This window comes from Pelodiscus sinensis, chromosome 7 (assembly GCF_052426305.1).
Source record: "Pelodiscus sinensis isolate ZL-2025 chromosome 7, ASM5242630v1, whole genome shotgun sequence".
Taxonomy (NCBI): domain Eukaryota; kingdom Metazoa; phylum Chordata; order Testudines; family Trionychidae; genus Pelodiscus; species Pelodiscus sinensis.
In genome coordinates this window covers 17565889-17589131 of record NC_143058.1, presented here as the reverse complement: position 1 = coordinate 17589131, position 23243 = coordinate 17565889, and the positions used below count along the sequence as shown (strand labels likewise).

The window sequence follows — 23243 nt, the reverse complement described above, 5'->3', positions numbered from 1 at the left end:
CCTCGCAGCACCTGTTAACCATGGATTGTCCTTCTTAGCTAATGGGAGCTGTGGAAAGCGGTATCCTGTTACATGCCACTTCCCACAGCTCCCATCACTGGGAACAGTGATCTATGGCTTACAGGAGCTGCAAGCACCCATACTTAGGGTTGCCAGATAGTATAACAAAAAATACTGATCACACACTCTCCCTCAAATTCTGTTGAGCAAAAAAAAAATGTTTTTTACCAGATGGAAGGTGCAAATACTGGACACCTGGCAACCCTACCCATATTTGTGGAGGCACAGGTAAATAAAGCAGCAGAGTCCTGCCTAGGGCTAACCCCGAAGAACCACTTCCATTTTATTGCCTGCCCCTGATCTAGATACTTATATGGCCCCATTATTTTTTTGTGTGTCAGAGCCTCGCAAACATTAATAAACTTATTTTTACTATATTTCATGAGGAAGGGAAAGATTTTAATTCCCATTGTCCAGGCAAGGAATTTTGAAGCACAAAGAGACAAGAGACTTGATGAATAGCCCATTGAAGTTAATGGAAGAAATCACTGATTCAGTGGGCTTTGGATCAGGCTATTAATGACTTGCCCAGTGACAAAAGAATTCTGTGGCACAGCTAGGAGTTAAACCTAGGTCTTTTGAGTCCTTGCTCTAAGCCTCAACTACCAGACCATACTCATTTTGTGCTCAGATCGATTTTACATTAATGTAACTCTGCTGAAGGCAGTGGAGACAATCTTTCTTTCTTTCTTTCTTTCTTTCTTTCTTTCTTTCTTTCTTTCTTTCTTTCTTTCTTTTTCAAAAGGTACTGGATATACAGTACGTCTTTTAGGTAGCATTCAAATGTGTGTAACAGCAAGGGCCAGTAGGAAAACAAATGCACCATCTAGAACCACTTTCCCTTGTGAGGTCTTACAACATAGCAGAGGGGTGTTTTTTTGTTTGTTTGTTTGCTTGTTTTTTGGGGGGGGGGTTGGGTTTTTTTTTGTTTTTTTGCTTATTTTGTTTTTTAACATGGGTTTCAGTATGAGTAGTGGGGACACCTGGATTTGGTTCCTAGCACTGCCACTTCCTGTATGGTCTTTAACACGTTAATACAGCCTGATTCTAATCTCACCAACATGAAACATAGGTTCTACATCACTGTCTTCATTACCAGCCAGTCAGTTAAGAATTTAAGATTTATAAAACAAATGAAAATGTGAATAAAAGAATGCTCCAAACCAGGCCAACCATATAGGCATGTGGCTAAGGAAGTTAGGACAGGAGGGTATTTAACAGATTAAGATGAAAATTTAAAATAAAAATATTTAAATAAAAAAAATCTACACTGAAGTCAAATTAACAGTCTCATCTAAAGTCATAAAAGAAAGGAAATTAAAAATCTGAGATATGCCCCTCTGCTTATCTCAGACGATTGTATTTGCCTTACAGATGGAAAGTCATCCTGAATTTTTAAGTATTAACTTTGAATGTCCTTTCCCAGTTGTTTTAAATCATATCCTTAACTTTTACGTAGTTTGTGTTATGTTTTTATTACCAACCACTGACCTTTCCAGTTGTCTTAAAGTATTTGTATTGCTATTAAAAACTACACTGTGATCCATTTAAGCTGTACATGAACTTTCTCTCAAATAAATGTGCCATGTTTTTAAAAATCTTTCCATAGCTGAGCAAGAAGAAAATACTGTGAGAAAGTCTTTTATGGGGAGCCCTATGTCAATCTTGGATTTATATCAGCACAGTCTCTATGGCCATTATGGAGGGGATGGACCTGAACAATTAACACATTACAGTTTTATTGAGCAGCTGAGTGGAGCTTCCAGTAAAGAAGGCAAGAGCAAAGAGCTCTCTGGTGTGAGTTATCTTGCTTTTTATGATATCACCTCTTACTTATCCTAATAATGTATTGCTCTTATTTATATTTGTTTTCTGCATTCATCATTAGTATTTACAGAAACTAAAAAGACATCTAAAAATATGGAATGAGTTGGTAGGGGAGTAAAGCAAACTAAGCACCTATATAAAGGAGGTTGTATACGTGATGTTATCTGTAGTGAGTTCTAGCTTACAACAGACATCCAAAATTTACCATTAGAGCCCTACAATTCACGACCAGCTTCTTTTTAAGGATAGCGGTAAAACCCATTATTTCTCTTTGCGAATGCCTACGCTGCAGCTAGCAGTGTCTCCTAACTCAGGCAGACACGTACCTGCACTGCTCAAGCTAGTGCTCGGAAAACAGAAATGCGGACGTTCTAGCACAAGCAGTGGCTTGGATTTGTCACCAAAGCACAGACCCAGGAAGTCAGGCGGGCTTAGACCTGGGCTTTGAGCCCAAGTTGCCTCCCCTGCTGCAACACCCACACTTCTGTCTTTGCATGCTAGCTTGAGCGGAGATGAGTCTGTCTCCTTAGTTGTGAGGCATGGTCCTCATTGTAGTGCTCCCTACTGAGTTAGTTTACAATAGGGCATGTTGCATTTAGTACAGCACAGGCCTATTAAATGGTATTTATGGGTATGTCTACACTGCCACCCTACTTCAAACTAGGGTGGCTAATGTAGGCATTCGAACTTGCAAATGAAGCCTGGGATTTAAATATCCCGAGCTTCATCTGCATGTTCCCGGGCGGGTGCTATTTTTAAATGCCCGTAGATCGAACTACCTGCCCGCGGCTACACGCAGCACGGACTAGGTAGTTCGAATTAAAGCTCCTAATTCGAACTACCATTATTCCTCCTGCAATGAGGTTTAACGGTAGTTCAAACTAGGGTGGCAGTGTAGACATACCCTAAAAGACTTCAAGTTGTAGTCTGCTATGGTTAGCAACTGTTCTGTGGACTCCCCCACATACTATCATGTAGTCAGACACAGCTCTGTTTAGACTACATCTTACCACCAATTTCTATGCAAACCCCATTTGACTTATTTAAGAGTTCCACAAATAGAGTATGATGACCCTTGCTATGGCAGTCCCAAAACCAGGAACACATAGTAACTCTGAAATAATGTACTCTACCACATCCTCCCATTCTCTCCCCCTGCCCACATTCTTGTTTTTTGTCCCTCCTCCCACCCCACCCCACCCACCCCATACACACACGCACGCACTCGCCAATATTCTCCTCCCTCTCTCGCTTTGTCAGTGAGAAGAACAATTTCAAGTATTAAAAGCAAGCAGTTACAGGTGCAATACATTTTTCCTGCTTGTTATACAGAGAATCTTTTCTTATGTATAAACTTGTATTTAAAAATAAATCTATTTCTCTAAGTATAAATTTTATTAAAAGAATCTACATAAGAACATAAGAACGGCCGTACTGGGTCAGACCAAAGGTCCATCTAGCCCAGTATCCTGTCTACCGACAGTGGCCAGCACCAGGTACCCCAGAGAGGGTTGACCGAAGACAATGATCAAGCGATTTGTCTCCTGCCATCCCTCTCCAGCCTCTGACAAACAGAGGCCAAGGACACCATTTTATCCCCTGGCTAATAGCCTTTTATGGACCTAACCTCCATGAATTTATCCAGCTTCTCTTTAAACTCTATTATAGTCCTAGCCTTCACAGCCTCCTCTGGCAAGGAGTTCCACAGGCTGACTACACGCTGTGTGAAGAAGAACTTCCTTTTATTAGTTTTAAACCTGCTACCCATTAATTTCATTTGGTGTCCTCTAGTTCTTCTATTATGGGAACTAATAAATAACTTTTCTTTATCAGCCCTCTCCACACCACTCATGATTTTATAGACCTCTATCATACCCCCCTCAGTCTCCTCTTTTCTAAACTGAAAAGTCCCAGTCTCTTTAGCCTCTCCTCATATGGGACCCGTTCCAAACCCCTAATCATTTTAGTTGCCCTTTTCTGAACCCTTTCCAAGGCCAAAATATCTTTTTTGAGGTGAAGAGACCACATCTGTACACACTATTCAAGATGTGGGCGTACCATAGTTTTATACAGGGGCAGTAAGATGTTCTGGGTCTTATTTTCTATCCCTTTCCTAATAATTCCTAGCATCCTATTTGCCTTTTTGACAGCCGCTGCACACTGTGTGGAAGTTTTCAGAGAACTGTCCACGATAACTCCAAGATCTCTTTCCTGATTTGTCGTAGCCAAATTAGCCCCCATCATACTGTACGTATAGTTGGGGTTATTTTTCCCGATGTGCATTACTTTACACTTATCCACATTAAATTTCATTTGCCATTTTGTTGCCCAATCACTCAGTTTGGTGAGATCTTCTTGGAGTCCCTCACAGTCTGCTTCTGTCTTGACTATCCTAAACAGTTTGGTATCATCTGCAAACTTTACTACCTCACTGCTTACCCCTTTCTCCAGATCATTTATGAATAAGTTGAAAAGGATTGGTCCCAGGACTGACCCTTGGGGTACACCACTAGTTACCCCTCTCCAATCTGAAAATTTACCATTTATTCCTACCCTTTGTTTCCTGTCTTTTAGCCAGTTCTCAATCCAAGAAAGGACCTTCCCTCTTATCCCATGGCCATGTAATTTACACAAGAGCCTTGGTGAGGGACCTTGTCAAAGGCTTTCTGAAAATCCAAGTATACTATATCTACTGGATCCCCCTTGTCCGCATGTTTGTTAACCCCTTCAAAGAACTCTAATAGATTAGTAAGACAGGATTTCCCTTTACAGAAACCATGTTGACTTTTGTCCAACAAATTATGTGCTTCACAATTTTATTCTTTACTATTGTTTCGACTAATTTGCCCGGTACTGAAGTTAGACTTACCGGTCTGTAATTGCCAGGATCGCCTCTAGAGCCCTTTTTAAATATTGGTGTCACGTTGGCTACCTTCCAGTCATTAGGTACGGAAGCCGATTTAAAGGATAGGTTACAAACAACAGATAATAGCTCAGCAATTTCCCATTTAAGTTCTTTTAGAACCCTTGGATGAATGCCATCCGGTCCCGGAGATTTGTTAACATTAAGTTTTTCTATTTGTTCCAAAACCTCCTCTAATGACACTTCAATCCGGGACAGTTCCTCAGATTCATCACCCACAAAGGAAGGTGCAGATTCAGGAATCTCCCCAACATCCTCAGCCGTGAAGACTGAAGCAAAGAAATCATTTAGTTTCTCCGCAATGGCTTTATCGTCCTTGATTGCTCCTTTTATAGCTCGATCATCTAGGGGACCCACAGGCTTTTTAGCAGGCTTCCTGCTTCTAATGTACTTAAAAAACATTTTGTTATTTCTTTTTGAGTTTTTGGCTAGCTGTTACTCAAAATCTTTTTTTGCTTTTCTTATTACATGTTTACACTTGATTTGACAGTGTTTATGTTCCTTTCTATTTATCTCACTAGGATTGGACTTCCACTTCTTAAAAGATACCTTTTTGTCCCTCACTGCTTCTTTTACATGGTGGTTAAGCCACGGTGACTCTTTTTTAGGTCTCTTGCTATGTTTTTTAATTTGGGGTATACATTTAAGTTGGGCCTCTATTATGGTGTCTTTAAAAAGTTTCCATGCAGCTTTCAGGGATTTGGCTCTAGTCACTGTGCCTTTTAATTTCTGTTTAACAAACCTCCTCATTTTTGTGTAATTCCCCTTTTTGAAATTAAATGCCAGGGTGCTGGACTGCTGAGGTATTCTTCCCACCACAGGAATGTTGAATGTTATTATATTATGGTGACTATTCCCAAGCGGTCCTGTAACGGTTATATCCTGGACCTGATCCTGCACTCCACTCAGGACTAAATCGAGAATTGCCTCTCCCCTTGTGGGTTCCTACACTAGCTGCTCCAAGAAGCAGTCATTTAAGCCATTGAGAAATTTTATCTCCGCTTCTCTTCCTGAGGTGACATGTATCCAGTCAATATGGAGGTAATTAAAATCCCCCATTATTATAGAGTTCTCTATTTTGGTAGCCTCTCTAATCTCCCTCAGCATTTCTATGTCAGTATCGCTGTGCTGGTCAGGTGGTCGGTAATATATCCCTACTGCTAATTTCTTATTATTGGAGCATGGAATTTCTATCCATAGTGATTCTATGGAACATGTTGATTCACTTAATATTTTTATTTCATTTGATTCTACATTATCTTTCACATACAGTGCCACTCCGCCACCCACCCGGCCTGCTCTATCCTTTCTATATATTTTATATCCCGGTATGATTGTGTCCCACAGATTTTCCTCATTCCACCAGGTTTCAGTGATGCCTATTATGTCTATCTCCTCATTTAATACGAGGTACTCTAGTTCACCCATCTTATTAGTCAGACTCCTAGCATTTGTGTACAAGCACTTTAAAAATTTGCCACTGGTTATTTGTCTGCCCTTCCCTGATGCATTGGATTCCTTTGTATGCGGTTGTTTGTCAGCTCTGGCCAATGGTTTGCCCTCTCCCCTCCTCTCTTTCCGACTACAGCTTAGAGAATCTCTATCAACGGATTCTCCTCTAAGAGAAGTCTCTCTCCGATTTACGTGCATCTCCGCACCTAGAATTCTTTTTAAGGAAGAAACTAATGATAACTTGTCTCCAAGGCTGGAGTATATGCCATTTCTGTGGGAATGCAGCAAATGATGGCTTCAAACACTGATCAAAGTCCCACCAAACTCTCCTCTCTGACCCTCGGTGCTTTATGACCAGAACGGTGTATTTTTCACCCAGAGGAGTGTAAGCCTGCTTGCTGATTGATATCATCCATAAAAGGTGGGCTTCCAAGATACCGTATCTCCTGAGAAGTGCAAACAGGGTGTAAAAAAGGTCCCCATTAGTCCTGAAGTAGATGGCATAGAGAGTCCTTTGGTGGCTGCTTAGAGAATGGACTATTGCATCCACGATTACCTGGATCCAGCTCCTCTTAAATCTCTGCCTGTGGTTCACAGGTAAACCTGCGGATATTTCAGACTCTAGGCTTGCAATAGTAGCTGTGGTAGACCTACATTGCTACCTCCAGGCTGTTTCTTCGCCAACCCTGACAAGTTCCCTGCAGAAAGGCAGATTGCTAGTACTTGGTGTGTGAAGAAGAGGTGAAGTATTTTTTGCTAAACCCTGCCCATTGCCTGTTAAAATAGTAGTGGTGAGCAATGTGCCTTCTTTCTCCCGTCCTTCTCCAGCTGGAGCTTTCAATTTCAAGAGGGCAATTAAAAACAAATAAAATGTGTCTAACTGAGAATCAGTGACTAGAACCTGGAGCTAATGACTCTAAAGAAGGCAGCACCAGCACTCAAGTCAGGGACTTTCAGCCTTGCTTCTACCCTGCATAACATTCCCACAGCAACCAGGCGCAGAAATTCCTCTTGAGCAATAGCAGCCTCAAGGAGTTTGGAGTGAACATGCTTAGGAAAATATCTAGGGCTCCTTCTCTGCAGAAGCCTCCCCCAGCTACAGGGCCCATAATCTCAATCGGATCCTCCTGGGATACCAGTCCTAGTGGCCTACTGACCTTCAGATGAGGACTAGCAAGAGCCAGGAAGCACTTGCAACATATTTTGGAGAGCCTACAGGTTCAGCTTCAGCTGGTGCTGTAGGAGATAAGCCTCCAGCTTCCATGCCTCCTCTTCATTATCCATCCATTCGCTTCCGTCCACAAGACTTGACATATACAGCTATTTGACATCATTTTATTCACTCAGCTCTGAGATCTGGACTTGAACCTCCTATTTTCTCATTTGTTGCCATGTCATTGGTTGTGGGTCCATCTTTTTCCCCTATTGCCCTTATTTCTGCAACCTTACATCTGCCAAATCCCTCATTCACATGCCATTGTTAGAGTCCTGCAAATCCGCAAATATTCACTTTATAGATATCTGCAGCTTGGATGGAGATGCAGATACAAATTTTGTATCTACAACCCTGCAAATTTGTGGTTATTCACTGTATGTCCGCAGCTATCTGCGTCCGCAATATCAATGCAGACTCATTTTTGAGGATGCAGATGGAGACACAAATTTTGTATCTGTGCGGGACTCTACTCTTTGTGCTTCTCTCCCTGTTTGATTGTACCTTTTCTCAGCCGGGGTAGCCTCCGACTATGTAGCGGTACAGCATCTAGCATATTTTAGGCTCTATTGTAAATATACAGGATGACAATCATAGAAAATAATGCAAGGGCTGTTGAATGTGGCACAATGGGTTAGATCACAAGAGAAAAAAATATTTTTCATCCTTGACCTCATTTTTGTACTTAAGAAAATCACTATACAGTTCCATAGAACTGGCCGTTTCTGTTAAAGAGCAGGGGGTATTAGAGGTTAGGCACAAAGTACACAGTCAGAATGTCATGGAGGAAACTTTCACAGCTCTTACTTACAGAACGCCTTCAAGGCAGTGCTCTGAACTTTCACTTCACTGCACACTAAATTCACTCACAGTCTTAGAAAGAAAATTCCTGATGGGTGCCTTCTTTGTTTCACCATCTACCAAGGTTTATCTAGTAACTAGACTGTGTTCTGAGTTTACAATTAGAATAAACATGAGAAAAGAAAATGACACTAGTGCTATACTAAAAAGGATAAATGAAGGAAAACAACCATTAGATGAATCATCTAAAAAAAAGTATTGTAATTCTGCTTTTACAAGGCCAAGGTCTTTTGCTATTAATAGAGTGATCTGATTTGGTTATATTATATCAAAGGGATTTTAAAAAGTTGAATTTGTACTGCATAAATTTTTTCTGGTATATTACAGTTTTTCATGTTTAAATAATGTGCACAATCAGCATTGGGTTAAAATTAAACAAAAGTCATTGAAATGGTCATAAGGATCTTATAAAAATGCATCATTATACTAGAAAACAGCAGGTATATCTGAGAACCAGCATTTATCATGTATTAAGTTGGGGGGCTTTTAAGATTATTTTTTGAAGATTTGAAACGGAGCTCAAAAACAGTGTTGCCTCTTGATGAACAGTGAAAGCTCAATAAAACACAAGGGATTTGCCTATTAGTATTAAACTTTTCAGAATGACAAATGAGGAGCAGTGACCATGAAAAGCAGGTTGCCCCTGAACTCCTTGTTTGAACCAGCACAGCAATTTTTTTCTCGGCTGTAATTTGTCCGCCACACGAAGATCCATAGTCTGTTTAAATTAGTCTCGTCTAGCTTGGAACATTACTCACAAAACATGGGGAATACCGGCAACAAGGACCATTGTCAATGATTCTGAAAAACCAAGGCACATTTTGGAAAGGAACTGTGATCTATAATGTGGCCTTCAGAAAAGAAGATGGTACGTGCCTGGAATTTAATTCTTGAATGATGTATGTGAAGACTTTTTTTTAAAAAAAGTGTCATGATGGACAGAATGAGTTTACCCTGCTTGTCAAAAGAGCAGTGTGCCGTGTCAGTACCTTAGCTCAATTAAATTGGATTGTAAGACACCACTAGTAAGATGGTGGTTTCAAGCTCAGTGCTGTAATGAGACATTTTGGAAGGAAACTCTGCTAACATGGCGCTATTGTAGTTTGATTTGTCTCTCCTCCCCCAGTACATTCACCAGTGCTATCCCCAAAATACACACATTCAGGAACCAAAAGCTATTTACATAGCAAGCCTTCAGAATATAAATCAATCAAGAGCCAAAATACCTTTCTCATAGGGGGAGAACTAAGCAGACTGTTAAAAAATTGCACATTGTTTCTAAGGATGTAAAATGAATAGTTAATATTGCTCAATCCAGTACTTGATCTGAGAGATCCTAAACTTTTTATTTTGGCAGCTGTTTTTAATATCTGCAAATTTCTGCTCACCCAATAATAGATTATTTTAAATCAGCTAGGCAAGTGAGGGCATGCCAGGATATTCTGAAATACTGTCATTCTTCAATAAAGCTAAAATATGTATACAAAAAAACCCATGATTCCAAAGAGAAGATTATTAAAATAAACTAAAGGACATGTATCTAAATTAATAGGATTAATGTATTTTCTGACATGATTTTTGCTAACCGAGTATTTCAAAAGTGGGGACATAATTATTTTATATGCAGCAGTTAAATTTTATTTTAATTAAACAAGAGCAGATATAATTTAATGAACTCCTCCTATAAGACTTGTACCAAAGACTGTCAAAGTCAATAGAAAGACACCCACTGATTTTGATGCGTTAGAACAGTCCCATAGTATATAGAATGCTGCTTCAATTATTGGTGGTAATAGCTGATAATTCCCTAAACCACTTGCTGACATCATGATCTCTGCTCCAGTTACTCAGGAATCTGAATCATGACAAGTTCAAGATGGAAATATTATTTCACAATTTGCATTAGTTCTGTGGTTTTTCACTTTTCCCTGTTGTTTGTACAGCACCTGATATAATGTGATCCTAGTCCACAACTAGGTCTCAGGTGCTAAGGCAATACATCTAATAACTAAGAATTTTTACTGCCTTCTTCCTGGCTGCAGAAAAGCATGCCAGTTAGTTTATCATCCTTATAACCCCAAAGCCTTATGAAAAATATATGTTCCCCTCTGTCTCAATCTAAAGGAGTCACGTTTTTATTTAATACTGTCGTTCTTCTTTCCTGTCCTCCTTCTGCATAGTTCAGTTAGAATTGTCGTTTTTTCATGCTTATATTTCAAGGCATGACTTGATGAGGGCAAAAAGGATGAGCTTCTTTGTAGAAGAAGAGTCGTGAAACGTTTGTATCCATTACAAGCTTGGGAATCTGTTTTTACTCAATTACCATGATTTACATGTAAACACTGACTTTTCACCTCACATTACAGTGTTTACTACATCAATGATTTAATTATAGACTCAATTAACTAAAGAGGCTTATTTGTGCATAAGTGAAGTTATACTCTTTTTTTCTATGCAGCAGAGTGCCTGTGTATTGTACAGCTGATTCATGAAGGAGATTTGATGCTCAAATCACCATGTCTTGCAATTCAAGTAGGTTTTAGAGCTAGCTGGAAAGTATGGGCAGAGGAAAAACAAATCAACAGAGGTTATTATATTATTATAGAGAAGTTATTATTCCCCCTTTATTTGGCACTGGTAGGGCTACATCTGGAGTATTGTGTCCAGTCCTGGGCCCCCCACAAAAGAAAGGATGTAGACCCATTGGAAAGGGTCCAGTGGATGGCAACAAAAATGATTGGAGGATGGAGCATGTGACTCATGAGGAGAGGCTGAGGGATTTGGGCTTATGTAGTCTACAGAAGAGAAGAATAAGGGGGGATTTGATAGTAGCCTTCAACTTCCTGAAGGGAGGTTCCAAAGAGGATGGAGAAAGGCTTTTCTCAGTAGTGACGGGTGGCAGAACAAGGAGCAATGGTCTCAAGTTACAGTGAGAGAGGTCTAGTTTGGATATTAGGAAAAACTATTTCACTAGGAGGGTGGTCAACTCCTGGATTGGTTACCTAGGGAGGTGGTAGAATCTCCATCCCTAGAGGTGATTAAGACCTGTCTTGACAAAGCTCCGGCTTGGATTATTTAGTTAGGGTTGGTCCTGCTTTGGGCAGGGAACTGGATTTGATGACCTCCTGAGGTCTCTTCCAGATCTAGGATTCTGTGATTCTATGAACAGAGAAACCAGTGCTTTTTTTGCTTTTGCTTTTTTATTGGAGGGAGGGGGAGGAATTAATGTATGTATCATTGTACTTAAGAGTCTTCTAAAATTTCCTATTAGCACAAGGGAGTATCCAAATAAGGACTTACAAAATAGTGATGATAATTAATAATTGTATCCTCATAAATAATACTTGCTATCCTCAAAGATCCAAAAGCCTTTCATGAGCAATGCATGGGCCAATCCAGCATCACTGAATTGAAGCCATAGATGGTGATGGGAGGCAGCATACAGGCAGGAAACCACTGCAAAGCATATTGTATATGAGTAGATAGAAAGGAAGTTTGGCCAAGGACTTAGAAGCAAATGCCTTTTCTTATAAAAAATGTCATTAGGTCTTTCGCATCCACTTTGAACTGACATGACCTCTGTTTTTAAGATCTGAAAGAGACAAGCACAGTAAACTTTATTAAACTCAATTTCTCTGGCTCAGAAAGGTGCCAAATTTGAACTGATCCTGGTGGTATTGGTTCTAGAGAGTCTAGCTGTTTCACACCAGATGCTAAGATCAATAAGTTGGCTCTTCTGACCACCTTGATAATCAGATATCAACTTTGGTTTTTTTTTTTTAAATTAGTCTATTAATTTTAAAATATTCAGGGCTGGGGAAAGGAATTAAACTCTAGAGGCTCATTACCTCTCCATAGAGTGGTACAGCACGGGCAGTGGTAGTACCAAAATCCCCCCATCCCAGTCTTGTCATTTCTAGAAAAGAACAATTAATTGTCCAAGCCCATACAGTCCCTATCCTAGCTCCGCAGACTGGCAATAATGGTGGTGGTGTTCTTGCATGGACACTTAGGAACTGACTCTCACCATCAGTTCTAGTCTTCTAAACAGACAGGGAACAACAGCATCCATTTCTCATTAGTGAATTGAACTGGATTTGAACCAACCTAGAATTTGCATCCTCCTGACAATCCCCCCAACCATCCAGCCCGCCTTCCTTCCTTTTCTCTTCCATTTATATTAGGCTGCATCTACACTGCAGGGCTTAACTCTAAATAAGCTATACAAATTGATCTACATCAATCGTGTATCTTATTACAAAATAGCTTATTTCAAAATAGGGAGTGTCTACACAGCACTTATTTCGAAATAGAGCCCTCTTCCTCTGACTTCCCTTATTCCTCGTACAGAGTTACAGGAGTCGGAGTAAGAAGTCCTCCAGCCTGACAGTATTTTGCCATTATGTTAAAGTAACTGCCTGTGGTGTTGACATGGAATAAGTTATTTTGGAATAGTGCTAGTTATTTTGGAATAGTGTTGCAGTGTAGACATACTCAGTGTCCGTTCCAGTTACCTTTAGTTAGGAAATACTTCATAATGCCTGTGGAAATGGAAAGTGTTTGCAGTATAACTCTATGTGCAGCAATTTGGTGTTCCTTAATATAGTAAACATGTGAAGAAAGGGTTCAGAATAGACCTGCAGGCATATGGGGGTGTAATTTGCACTCCTGCAAACCTGATGACAGCTGTGCCACTAGAGGCATTCATTACTAAGGGAGTGTACTTGGAGGGGAGAGGGGGCAAATGGGGATTCTGCCCTAGCAGCCCTCCAGAGGGAGCAGCTTTAAATTCTAGCCAGGGTCCAGGGGATTCTAATTGGTGGAGAATTCATTGAATCATCACATTTCCCGGGTACCTTGGCTCTTTGCACCTAAGCATGTTCACTTTTCTTACCAGCCCCAAATACCTCCAACCCATCTTTGGTGTTGTGGAAGCAGCTTGTGCAGCTTGTGTCAGCTCCTGCCTAGGCAGACTTTACCCCTCTAGCAGTTTGCAGCCTGAGTTCCTCCTCTGGAACCCACAGAGACATCAGGTCTGTGATATAATGATAGTCTGGTAGATCACAGACAAAACTACCCTTACAAAAAGGTAGCTTAATTTCAGTCTTGGAGCTTATCTGATGATTTTATCATTGCCTTTACCATTGTCACACTGTTGTCATCTTAAGGCACTTAATCTATATGTGCTTCTGCTTAATGGGTATCATTTTAGTTACTTGCCTCACTGGGGAATGTGAGGTGTAATTTATGTGTAAAGGGAGTGTTGAGACTCTCAGATGAATAATGCAATATTTGTTCCATCAAGGAACAATACAGTCTGGATAATTACACAACTTAACGTCTAATCTACTGTCTTGGGAATCTCATAAGAGTGACAACTTCAGTGATCCAATAAGATAATGGACTTTTTTTGTACCACTCATGGGAGTACTGTGAAATTAAAAAATATACCATCTAGCCTCAAGTTTGATTGTCTGAGTGTGGAAAAACATTAAATTAGAAGTAGATTAGGAGGTCTCTGTACATCAACAAATCCCAGAGACCTGTAATCTTTTACAGCAGTGACAGCCATGCTGGAGGCAATAGTGTAGACAGAACTCTGGTGTTTCCACTTGCATGTCACTGCTTTGACTTGCCCTGCATCTTGTATCAATGTTCTCTTTACTTTATATTTGCTCCAATGCATATATCCCCATAAAAGCTTGAGGGTGGTATGTGGTGTGTTACTTTGAGCAAAAAAACATTTGAGGAATTGGTAAGGGATAAGAGGAGGTTTGGATTATGCAAAGGGGTGTGTGATCTGCAAGCAGGGAGACTTGATTAGTTGTGGAGAGTGAAATAACAGAGCAAAGTTGGACAACTGAGAACTTATTTTCCATGTTAGTCTGAGAGCAGAGGCAGAGGAAATGAAAGTTCTGTCTAAATTTGGAAAACTGGAACCTTTTGGTTTTCCACGGGGTGGAAGAAGGTAAGAGTCTCGATCATTTTTCAAGGGTGCCATCTAATCCTACTGAGAGTCACTCTCCAGACAGTTCAGACCACCACAACTGGAATGGGTTTACACCACTAAGGTTAAGATTGTTTGCTGAGTCTGCACTGTGTGTAGGCCTGCCTAAATAATGGCCATTTTGGGCTCCCCTGAGCTGTAGCCTCACTCAGGGCATGGCCCTTCTGTTGGGGCGTGTAAGAGGATCCTTGGAAGGCAGTCTCCAAAACGCCTGTACTTGTGGAGTCTTACCCAGTCCTTCACACGTCTCCATCCCTTGCACATAGCATAGAAAGTCTAGAGTGGGGCTGAGGATGTAACCCTTCTTTTTTCTACACCCTTTGTTATTTCTTCATCTCTTGTGTTTCTAAATAAGAATTGTGTTTGTTCCAGTGATGAAGGAAGAATAAAGGACAGGAAATGGGAGTTTGTAGGGATGGAAGGAAGGTCTAACAAAGGATTGCAGGTGGCAGAAAGTTTATGGGAAGGCTGACAACAAGTGGAATGAAGGTGCATGTAAGTTGGTCTAGAACTTGACAGTGCTGGCTAAATGGTTGAAAAGTATCCTGGGTGAGATTCTCCTCTTACTTTATATCCATTTTACACTGGTATAGCCTAAGGGAAAGGATACTCAGACTATGTATACACTACGAAGAAAAGTTGGAAAAAGATTTGCAATTGGCAATTTGCTTATCTTTTTCTGCTTTTCTTCTAAAAGAGGCTTTTCCAACATTTGGCCCATCTTCATGGGGCCAAATGTCAGAAAAAAACCCTCTTTCAGAACATCCCTTCTTCTTTGTAAAACGAGGTTTACAGGGATTCTGACAAAACATGTCCACTTTTCCAACATTTTCTTTTGGAAAAGTAGATGCGTTCCTTGGGTGCGGCAGAGGTATCCCGGAAAAGCTCTGTAGTTTAGATGTACCTTTAGCCTTCTTTTTTCTCCTGTAAGGCACATTCTGACATCCTTACTCGCACTGAACAATGTTTTGCTCCATAAGATGCCTTATTCATTTCAGTGGGACCACACGCTGAGCAATTAGCCTTTCCTCTCTGTATGGGTGAAAGTATCCTTTTTGACCAAGGAAAACTTACTGGAGCAGGAGCATTCCCTACTTTGTCTAATATAGCCCATACCCTGCCTGGACTTAATTTATATTCTTTGCCCATCCAGCAAGCTTTTTTTTTTAATTATTTGAATTGCACAACCACAGTAATTTTGGTGTGAATATCTTGGACTGGTCCAAATATAAATGTCTTGGTGCTCATACAGGAGAACTTAGAGATGCAACACATGTCTGTTAGTGATAGTAAATGTTTATTTCCTTGTATAATTGAAGAATATATAAGAATTAAATAGATTCCATGGTGAGTAGGCATACGTAGATAAATTCTTCAGTCAACAGATAGCTAGAACCAAGAGCATACACTGAATAAAAATATAATTTGCTAACTGATTCCCTTAATTGGAGAACATTCTAAGCCATTTGTCAAAAAACTTGACAGATGTAGCCATTGCGATTTGCACTGTGGCTCAAAGTGCAATAATGTTTCTGCTATTTGTCATCTTACACTCTACAATCTTGCAATTTTGGAAATGAAGCTTTGGCTTTTATTTCCCTTTGCATTCATATTGTTGCCTTGAATTCAAATACTATAATCTAATACAATAACCCAACATGGAATTCAGTAGACATTAACAGCAACATATGACAAATATTATTAGGAAGTTTGTAAGATAATGTAATTGTTATAATGGTGGAAATGTTATTAGTAATAAAAGAAACAGATAAAAAATAAATTGAATACAATAAACACTGAGTTGACTCAATCATGATAAGGGGAGAAGGGGCAGACAGATATTCAAAAGAGTTCTTTGTTTTGTGAGTCTGGAAAATATTTTGTCTTGAGGAGCTTCTGATAGCAGAGTTAAATGAGATGAATAATAGTACAGCATTTTTGTGAATTGTTTTTCCATCTGAAATTTGCCTCCACCTATAACAGTGATATACTTTGCATAAAAACAGCTAAATATCATGAAGGGAGGGGCAGGAAATCACCGATCTTTTAATATCAGTGTTATATTCTCAACATGATGCATGTGGAATAAGTTACGTAGCTCACATTAATAGGGAGCTATGTGCTGCATACAAAATGTACTGCCAAGCCATTTCTTTCTTTAGCCCTGTAGCCTGCTTCTTTCTTTTCATTTTCATATGAAGATAGGAAGAAATGCTCAATCGCCCTTTTTATTTTTTTAGAGGATGGAAAGTTCTTGCTAATATCTTTTTTAAATTACATATTAAAATCTTTTTGAAGTCTGTTTTTTATCTTAATGGGTATGTCTAGACTGCGGATGGGTTTTGAGATACTGGAGGTATCCCGAAAAAACTCTGTCGTGTCCAGGAAATATGTTTACTCTTCTGCTTTTTTTTTTTTTTTTTTTTTTTTGAGGAAGAGCAGATGCGCTCTTTTGGAAGCCCTTTCTTCCTCGTTTTACGAGGAAGAAAGGATCTTCCAAAAGAGTGCTTTTTTCTGAAATTTGGTCCAGTATAAAGGGGCCAAATTTCTGAAAAGCCTCTTCCAAAAAAAAAAAGCGGAAAAAGGTACGCAAAATACCTGTAGTCTGCTCCAGTCCAGCAATGTACTAAGTCTGCTGTGTTTCATTTCCCCAAAGTTTCAACTTTTCATTTAAATAAAAGTCATCTGCTAGGTTTTATGCAACCTGACAGAAAAGACTGATTACATCTTTGGGGTAGAGGTAGAAGAAAATGCCATTATAAGTACATTGATTTAATTAGGGAATTGGAAATTAAGATTTTTTGTGAACCCATCCTGTTAATTTTTGGTTGCCACAGGCCCCAAAATAAAATATTTTCTTCTAACAATTTTTTTAAGATCTTCGCTTTTGGATTGCAGTTCTCCTCATGCAGCATTCATGAAAAGCAATATTTGTATTGAGAATGATAAACCAACAGGAGACTCAGCAGACTTAATAGCAATGAGTGACAAAGATTATATGGGAAGTTTGTAAGCTACAGCTGAGTAATTCAAATGTTCAGAAGAGTGATGTAAACTTTAGTGGCATGTATCTGAGTTCTCCCAGCCTGAACTGCCCTCCATTCGTCACTGAGAGGCAGCGTGACAGCTGATCACCCAGAACTGCCGCCTTCTGTAGATTACTTCATTCTTTGCTTGAGCATTAAGAGAGGTTGCTGAAACTTCTCAACACCATGAAATGCCTGTAGCCTCAAGGATTTTTTAACTACTCTAGTATTGTTCTTGGTAAACAAAAAAACAAGTAGTTATTTGGAGAATTATTTGAGTAATTGCTACACATTTAAAGTAATCCCTGTGATACCCTGTTAAATATGAACTCATCTTGTCTGTAAAATTGAATACACTATTAAGTGCACTATAAAACAAGGCCTCAAATGAATTTCAGTGGATGTTGAATAAAACACAAGTGGGTGGCATTGAGGAAATTAAATATGAATAAATTATATGGCAGCATATTTTAAAATTAAAATGTTAACCATGCATTAATAGTACATGACTTTTTATGGCAGGAGTGTTTAAACTTGACTGAGATACTATATCTGCAGCAAAGTTAGCAGGTGTGGTAGTGGAAGAGGAGGAAGAAACACATGCACAAGGCTACAAATGCAGGTGGTACATTTGTTAGACAGCCTAACACTGATGAGTAGAACCAAATAAGCATAACATAGTTTGTTGATGCTCAGTTTTGCAAGACTTACTTTACGCTGCAAAACTTAAATGTAGTGTCCTGTTCCTGGATCTTGTCAGTAAAAATGTAGGCCATTTTTTTCAAGCTGGGTTCTTAATGTCAGGCACCCAAATTTCTGTTTAGATATTAAATGAATGGCTTGATTTTCAAAACTGCTGAAATCTTGCAGCTTTTAGTGATATCAGTGAGAGTAACACACATTCAGCTTCTTTGAGACTCAGGTCTTTTATTTCAATGCCTAAATATGGATTTAGGTACTTACCTTTAGGTGAATTAAAACTAAATTTTGCCCTCAAAATTCTTGTCCTGGAGTAGTCTGAGTGACATCACAGAAACCTCCAAAGGCATTTTTCTATGGATTCCACCAAAAAGAAGGCTAACTACTGTGTTTCTGCATGAGAACCTAGGAATCTACAGAAAAGGTTGTGTCATAATAAAATGCCTGCTAATTTGAAGCAAATTGTATTGCATTTTCCATAACCATTGTAGCATTGCAGCCAGCAAAAACCATATCTGTCAGTTAGTCTTTTTAATAAATTTCATAATTTTTTTAAATTTCCACTCTTTTTTTCATGATACTGAAAACTTGCCACACAAAACAGTAGCTCTGAAGACTCCAATGTTACTAATCCACTGTAGGTTTCACTTCCCTACTCCGGCACCCTGAAGGAGGGCGTTAGCCGGACCAAGGGAGGTCAGCCCCTCTGCCGACAGACTCCAGGCTTGTCACTGCAGTGCTGCCCCAGGCCACTGAGTCTAAACTGCCCCAACCCTGGGCTCTCTGGATCACCAGGATGTTGCCTGAGAGTCCCAGACCAGAGAGGTTCAACCTGTACTCCCATAAAAGCTAGGTACAAAAAGGGAATCTATGCTGATTTCAGTAGTACAATGAAACAGAAGGAATACTGAAGCAGAATACAAGTTAAAAAGCAACAATAACCATCTGAAATATCTGAGTAACTGGGAGGATAATGGTTTGTTCTAACTGTCTAATAAGGACCAATATAGTGCGCCAGAACTCTGTTTGCGATTACTTCTAGAATTTGTGGGAAGGGCTGGTGATGGTGGTAGAGTATGTTTAGGAAGAAACTTAAAATATGAGGGCATAACTTAGTCTTTTCTGTTGCTCCATAGTGAAAATTATGTTCCTTTCTCTGTGGGGCAGAGGGAGGGCAGCATTGGTTTTTTGGTGGAGCCATACAGCGCAGGCACCGTGGGTGCAGGCACCTTCAGTGACTCATACCTCAGCTCTGGGGGGATTTTGCACCGTTGTGCAAATTGTGTTGGGAGCAGATCCAAGTGTTTTCCGCAACTGTCTTTAGATTGGGACATCTTAGAAAAGGCTGGGAAGAATGCTATAGACTCAGTCAGGGCAACAGTAGTGATCCTGGAATGGCTTCCCAGCCTGTGGGTGAAAAGGGAAAGGAATCTGAGTTGTGAGCAAGATAGGAGGCCTTGGATCGTTTACTGCATCACCAATAGCATATATGTTATGGACCAGAATTTGGCCTGTTCTCCACAGACCTGAGTATACAGTGTGTATGTAGAAATGTCCAAACCTTTACTCAGGCAGACCTACAAGATTAAAATGTTGGAAATCTCCAAGTGATAGGTCAGAGTGTGGTTTATAGTTGTTGGTGACACCAGCATTTATTAACCTAAGTTAAATCAACATTTGTGAAGCAGTCAGGAGTGTAACAAAAAACATTTCAAACCTTACTTTGGAAGAATCTCAAACATTGGGAACTGGCCATGTTCTGTTCATTGCAGCAGATGGCATCCCATTTGGTGTTTATTGTTTTAGTTTTGTTTGCAGCTTAAAATTTTGTTTCTAGGGGAGTTGGGTAAATTCATCTGTTTATATCTCTAACCCACCAAGGGCCTGATCCAAAGTTCACTGAAGTCAATGGAAGCAGTGCCATTAGCATCAGTCGATTTTGAATCAGATTATAGGTCTGCTGTTCTGAGGTAGCATTTCAGTATCTCTTCTAGTGAGGAGTATAATCCAGTTCTTAATATCTGTATAGGGAATTTCCTAGTTTTAGGGGGAAAACATCTAATATTCTGTACCAATAGTTGAAGCACAGGACTGTGGAATCAAGAATTAGGATTTTACTCCAAATTCTGCTACTGACTTTGTAGGTGACACTGATCAAATTACTTACTTTCCCCATCAGCAAAACTAAGAATAAAAATAATACCTCCCTGGTGTATTTGCAGTTAATTCATGAATATTTATAGAGTACGAGGTACTCAAAAGAAAAGTTGCTGTAGCAGTGCTAAGTAAATAATAACAATAATAATATTTGTTAATTATTTAATTTTACAATAGCATATATAGAGCCCTATTACTTGAGTGGGGTGTCATGCCAGCTCTGGAAACCTTCTGCATTAATCACGTTACAGTGTCTGCACACTGGGGGAATTTTAATTAAGTCTTTATAGCCATCCGAGTTCTGTTTGCTTACGCTCCAAAATATATCAAATGTAGTTGTTTTGTTTTCCAGCAAAACTTTTCAAACTGTTAATTTCCTAATATAACTTAGTTGCTGATTTTTATTATTTCCCAGTGGATTTGTTGCTGTGCATCATCTGGGATAGTATGTGATCACTCTGAAAATTGATGAACATTAGCACATAGGCTAATGTGTGCATGCATTCCTGTTGTATTTTAGTCCTCCTAGTGGCCTTTTATAATAACAATGATGTAACCTTTATTTTAAATACAGGAAGATAAGGTATAAAACATATCTCAGAACGGCTTACAGAATGAATAATGCAGTAACATTTCTATAATGCTTAAGACAAGACAAAATATCTTAAAACATGTTTCACCTGCATGTTCACTCCAATGTCAGGCTACCCCGCCAATTATACATCACTAAATACACACACTATGAGCTGCTTCATTCTGTCACTGGGGAAAACCCACAAAGAGGGCAAGAAACTACACAAGGTTCTCCTCAGTTAGTTTTTTCCTACAGTCTTTCCCTTGAGGAGATGGAGTTTACCCCAAGACAGGTAGAAAACAAGACCCCAGAAATTAGGGACCACCCTTGTACTTTTACCGTGCCTAATCTCCTTTCCGCAGATTTCCCCTTTGTTCCCTTGTTAAACTGACTCCTGTTTACCAAGCAGGGGACAGGGGAGGGTGAAGGGTGTTTCCATAGTCTAGGTGAGATTAGCACAAATGCTGACCAAGGCTAAGACTATCAGGACAGGCAGAGAAGGAAGACAGTGTGACTGGTGCAGCCATCTTTCTCTCCCCATCCTAAGGCTGCTCTCTTCACATAGGAATCTGCAGCTTTACCTAATGCCCCCTGTGTTCGGTCCAGGGAAGGTGATGCTGGAGAGGTAGCATTCTCTTCATCTGTGTCAATCCTTAAAGGCTGATTGAGCTTAGGTGTGTGGGCTGAGACTAATGCTCATATTTTAAACAGGATGAAGGTACCAATTTCTATACCAAACTGCGTATCAGTGGCTTAACTGGGGAAGGAGGAGAGTCTGTCACGTTCACCATAGTGGCTTAACTGGGGAAGGAGGAGAGTCTGTCACGTTCACCATCTCACAGCTATTTTAGCTAAGGTAGCTTTCTAGCTTTGTAACCTGCCGTCCTCCTCTTGGTGCCAACATACTCTGCTTATTCCTACTGTGAAGGGTATCATCTGCCATTTGGTTTTGTGTGTGACATGACTCACCTTTTTCCTGCATGTCTCTTCTTGTCTCTGTCATTTCCCTGTGGAGTAAGCCAGATGAGTCACATCCCAGGATTCTATCCCTAAGATATCTAGCAAATATTAGCTCGGTCTGTGAGCTATATTTGTAGCCACCCAGATGAAATTTAGGCCACAGACTCCATGACTTAGTCTAATTTTACCTTGTTACTACCCTGAGCAATGCCACCACAAATTATATTTTTCTACTGGACTGCTTTGTGCAGGATGTCCGGAAACACATCACTTCTGTGTGATACATAAAATACACCTGAGCATCCAGAGAAGTGCTCAGTACTAGGGATGTCGATGTGTAGTCGACTATATGATTAACTGATAAGCCTAGGCTTATCAGATAATCTTGTTGATTACTTGCGCCACCACCCCCTTGCTGCCTCTTTATCAGGGGCAGCAAGGGGGAAAGCAGGAGCCAGTGCTAGGGGGAGCTAGCTTAAAAGCCAGTTCCCCCCAGCACTGGTTCTGTGGTGTCACTTGCCCCTCCCTCCCCTCCCCACCCCACCCCACCTCCTGTGCTGCTGCCTTGGCAGCAGCATTGCAGGGAGTGAAGGAGGCTGCTGCAAAGCAGCTTCTGTTCGCGGTAGGCCCGAGTTCGCCATAGACAAAGGCTGCTCCACCTCCCACAAAGCCTGGACTCACTGTAGACAGAGACTTGTCCCTGGCAGCAGCCCCTGTCTGCGGTGGGCCCTACTAGGTACTTTAAAAATTACGTGAAAAGACGTGGTTCTTGACCCAAGCATTTTACATTCCTCTTCGTGTGCATGCTCATCTCGATTCCATTCCAGGTATGCGTATGTCCACCCACATGGCCATCAGAGATTTTTGCTTTTGTGGTATCTGGAGGGCCAGCAGTAGTGTCCCCTACCATGCCACACTCGTGCCCTCTCAGTTCATTCTTACCAACTGTGATGGTCAGTGAAAGCTCCTCTCTTGCTTGTCAAGAGCTAGTGGTTTCTTCCATTGGATGTCGTATCTTTGGCTCCCCATTCTATGACTGATGCCATTCACCCTGTCACTGATCTGCATCTAGATGTCCCTCCCAGTTGCTGGCACCATGGGAGCAGTCCCCCTCATATTACCAGTCTCTACAGCCTTTTCCTCCAATGCCAATCCCCCCAGCCCTGGGATGGCTTTCCCCAGGGTAGCCTGGCCAGTGTTATCTGATAGCCACAGCCAGCAGGCAGACCCAGGCATCGACTGCTCCTCCCTTATCACTGAAAGGTATTTCCTTTGGTGCAGAGGCCCAGGTCAGCCCATTGCCGCAGGAGTGGACACCGGAAAGTGCGCTGACTTCCACGGCACCACAATGGCAGCAAACTCAGTCACCAACACAGTGGCTGTATTGAGAGCATGAGGTGTGCCAGTGATCACAGTGCCCCCTTCATTGTGGACATCAGTGGCTGCATCAGAACACAGATTGACAGCTCAACTGGCACCAGAAC

At 40.5% G+C, this 23243-nt stretch overlaps 1 protein-coding gene across 10 annotated transcripts in view; it reads left to right on the top strand.

Annotated features, from left to right (window-relative positions):
• Nucleotides 1–23243, top strand: part of NCKAP5 (NCK associated protein 5) — a 659073-nt gene that overhangs the window by 615807 nt on the left and 20023 nt on the right. For all 10 annotated transcript variants that reach the window (XM_075933271.2, XM_075933270.2, XM_025178765.3 and 7 more), the window contains one exon: nucleotides 1670–1857. In XM_075933271.2, coding sequence (XP_075789386.2) covers nucleotides 1670–1857 — 188 coding nt within the window. The remainder of the gene's footprint in view (nucleotides 1–1669; nucleotides 1858–23243) is intronic.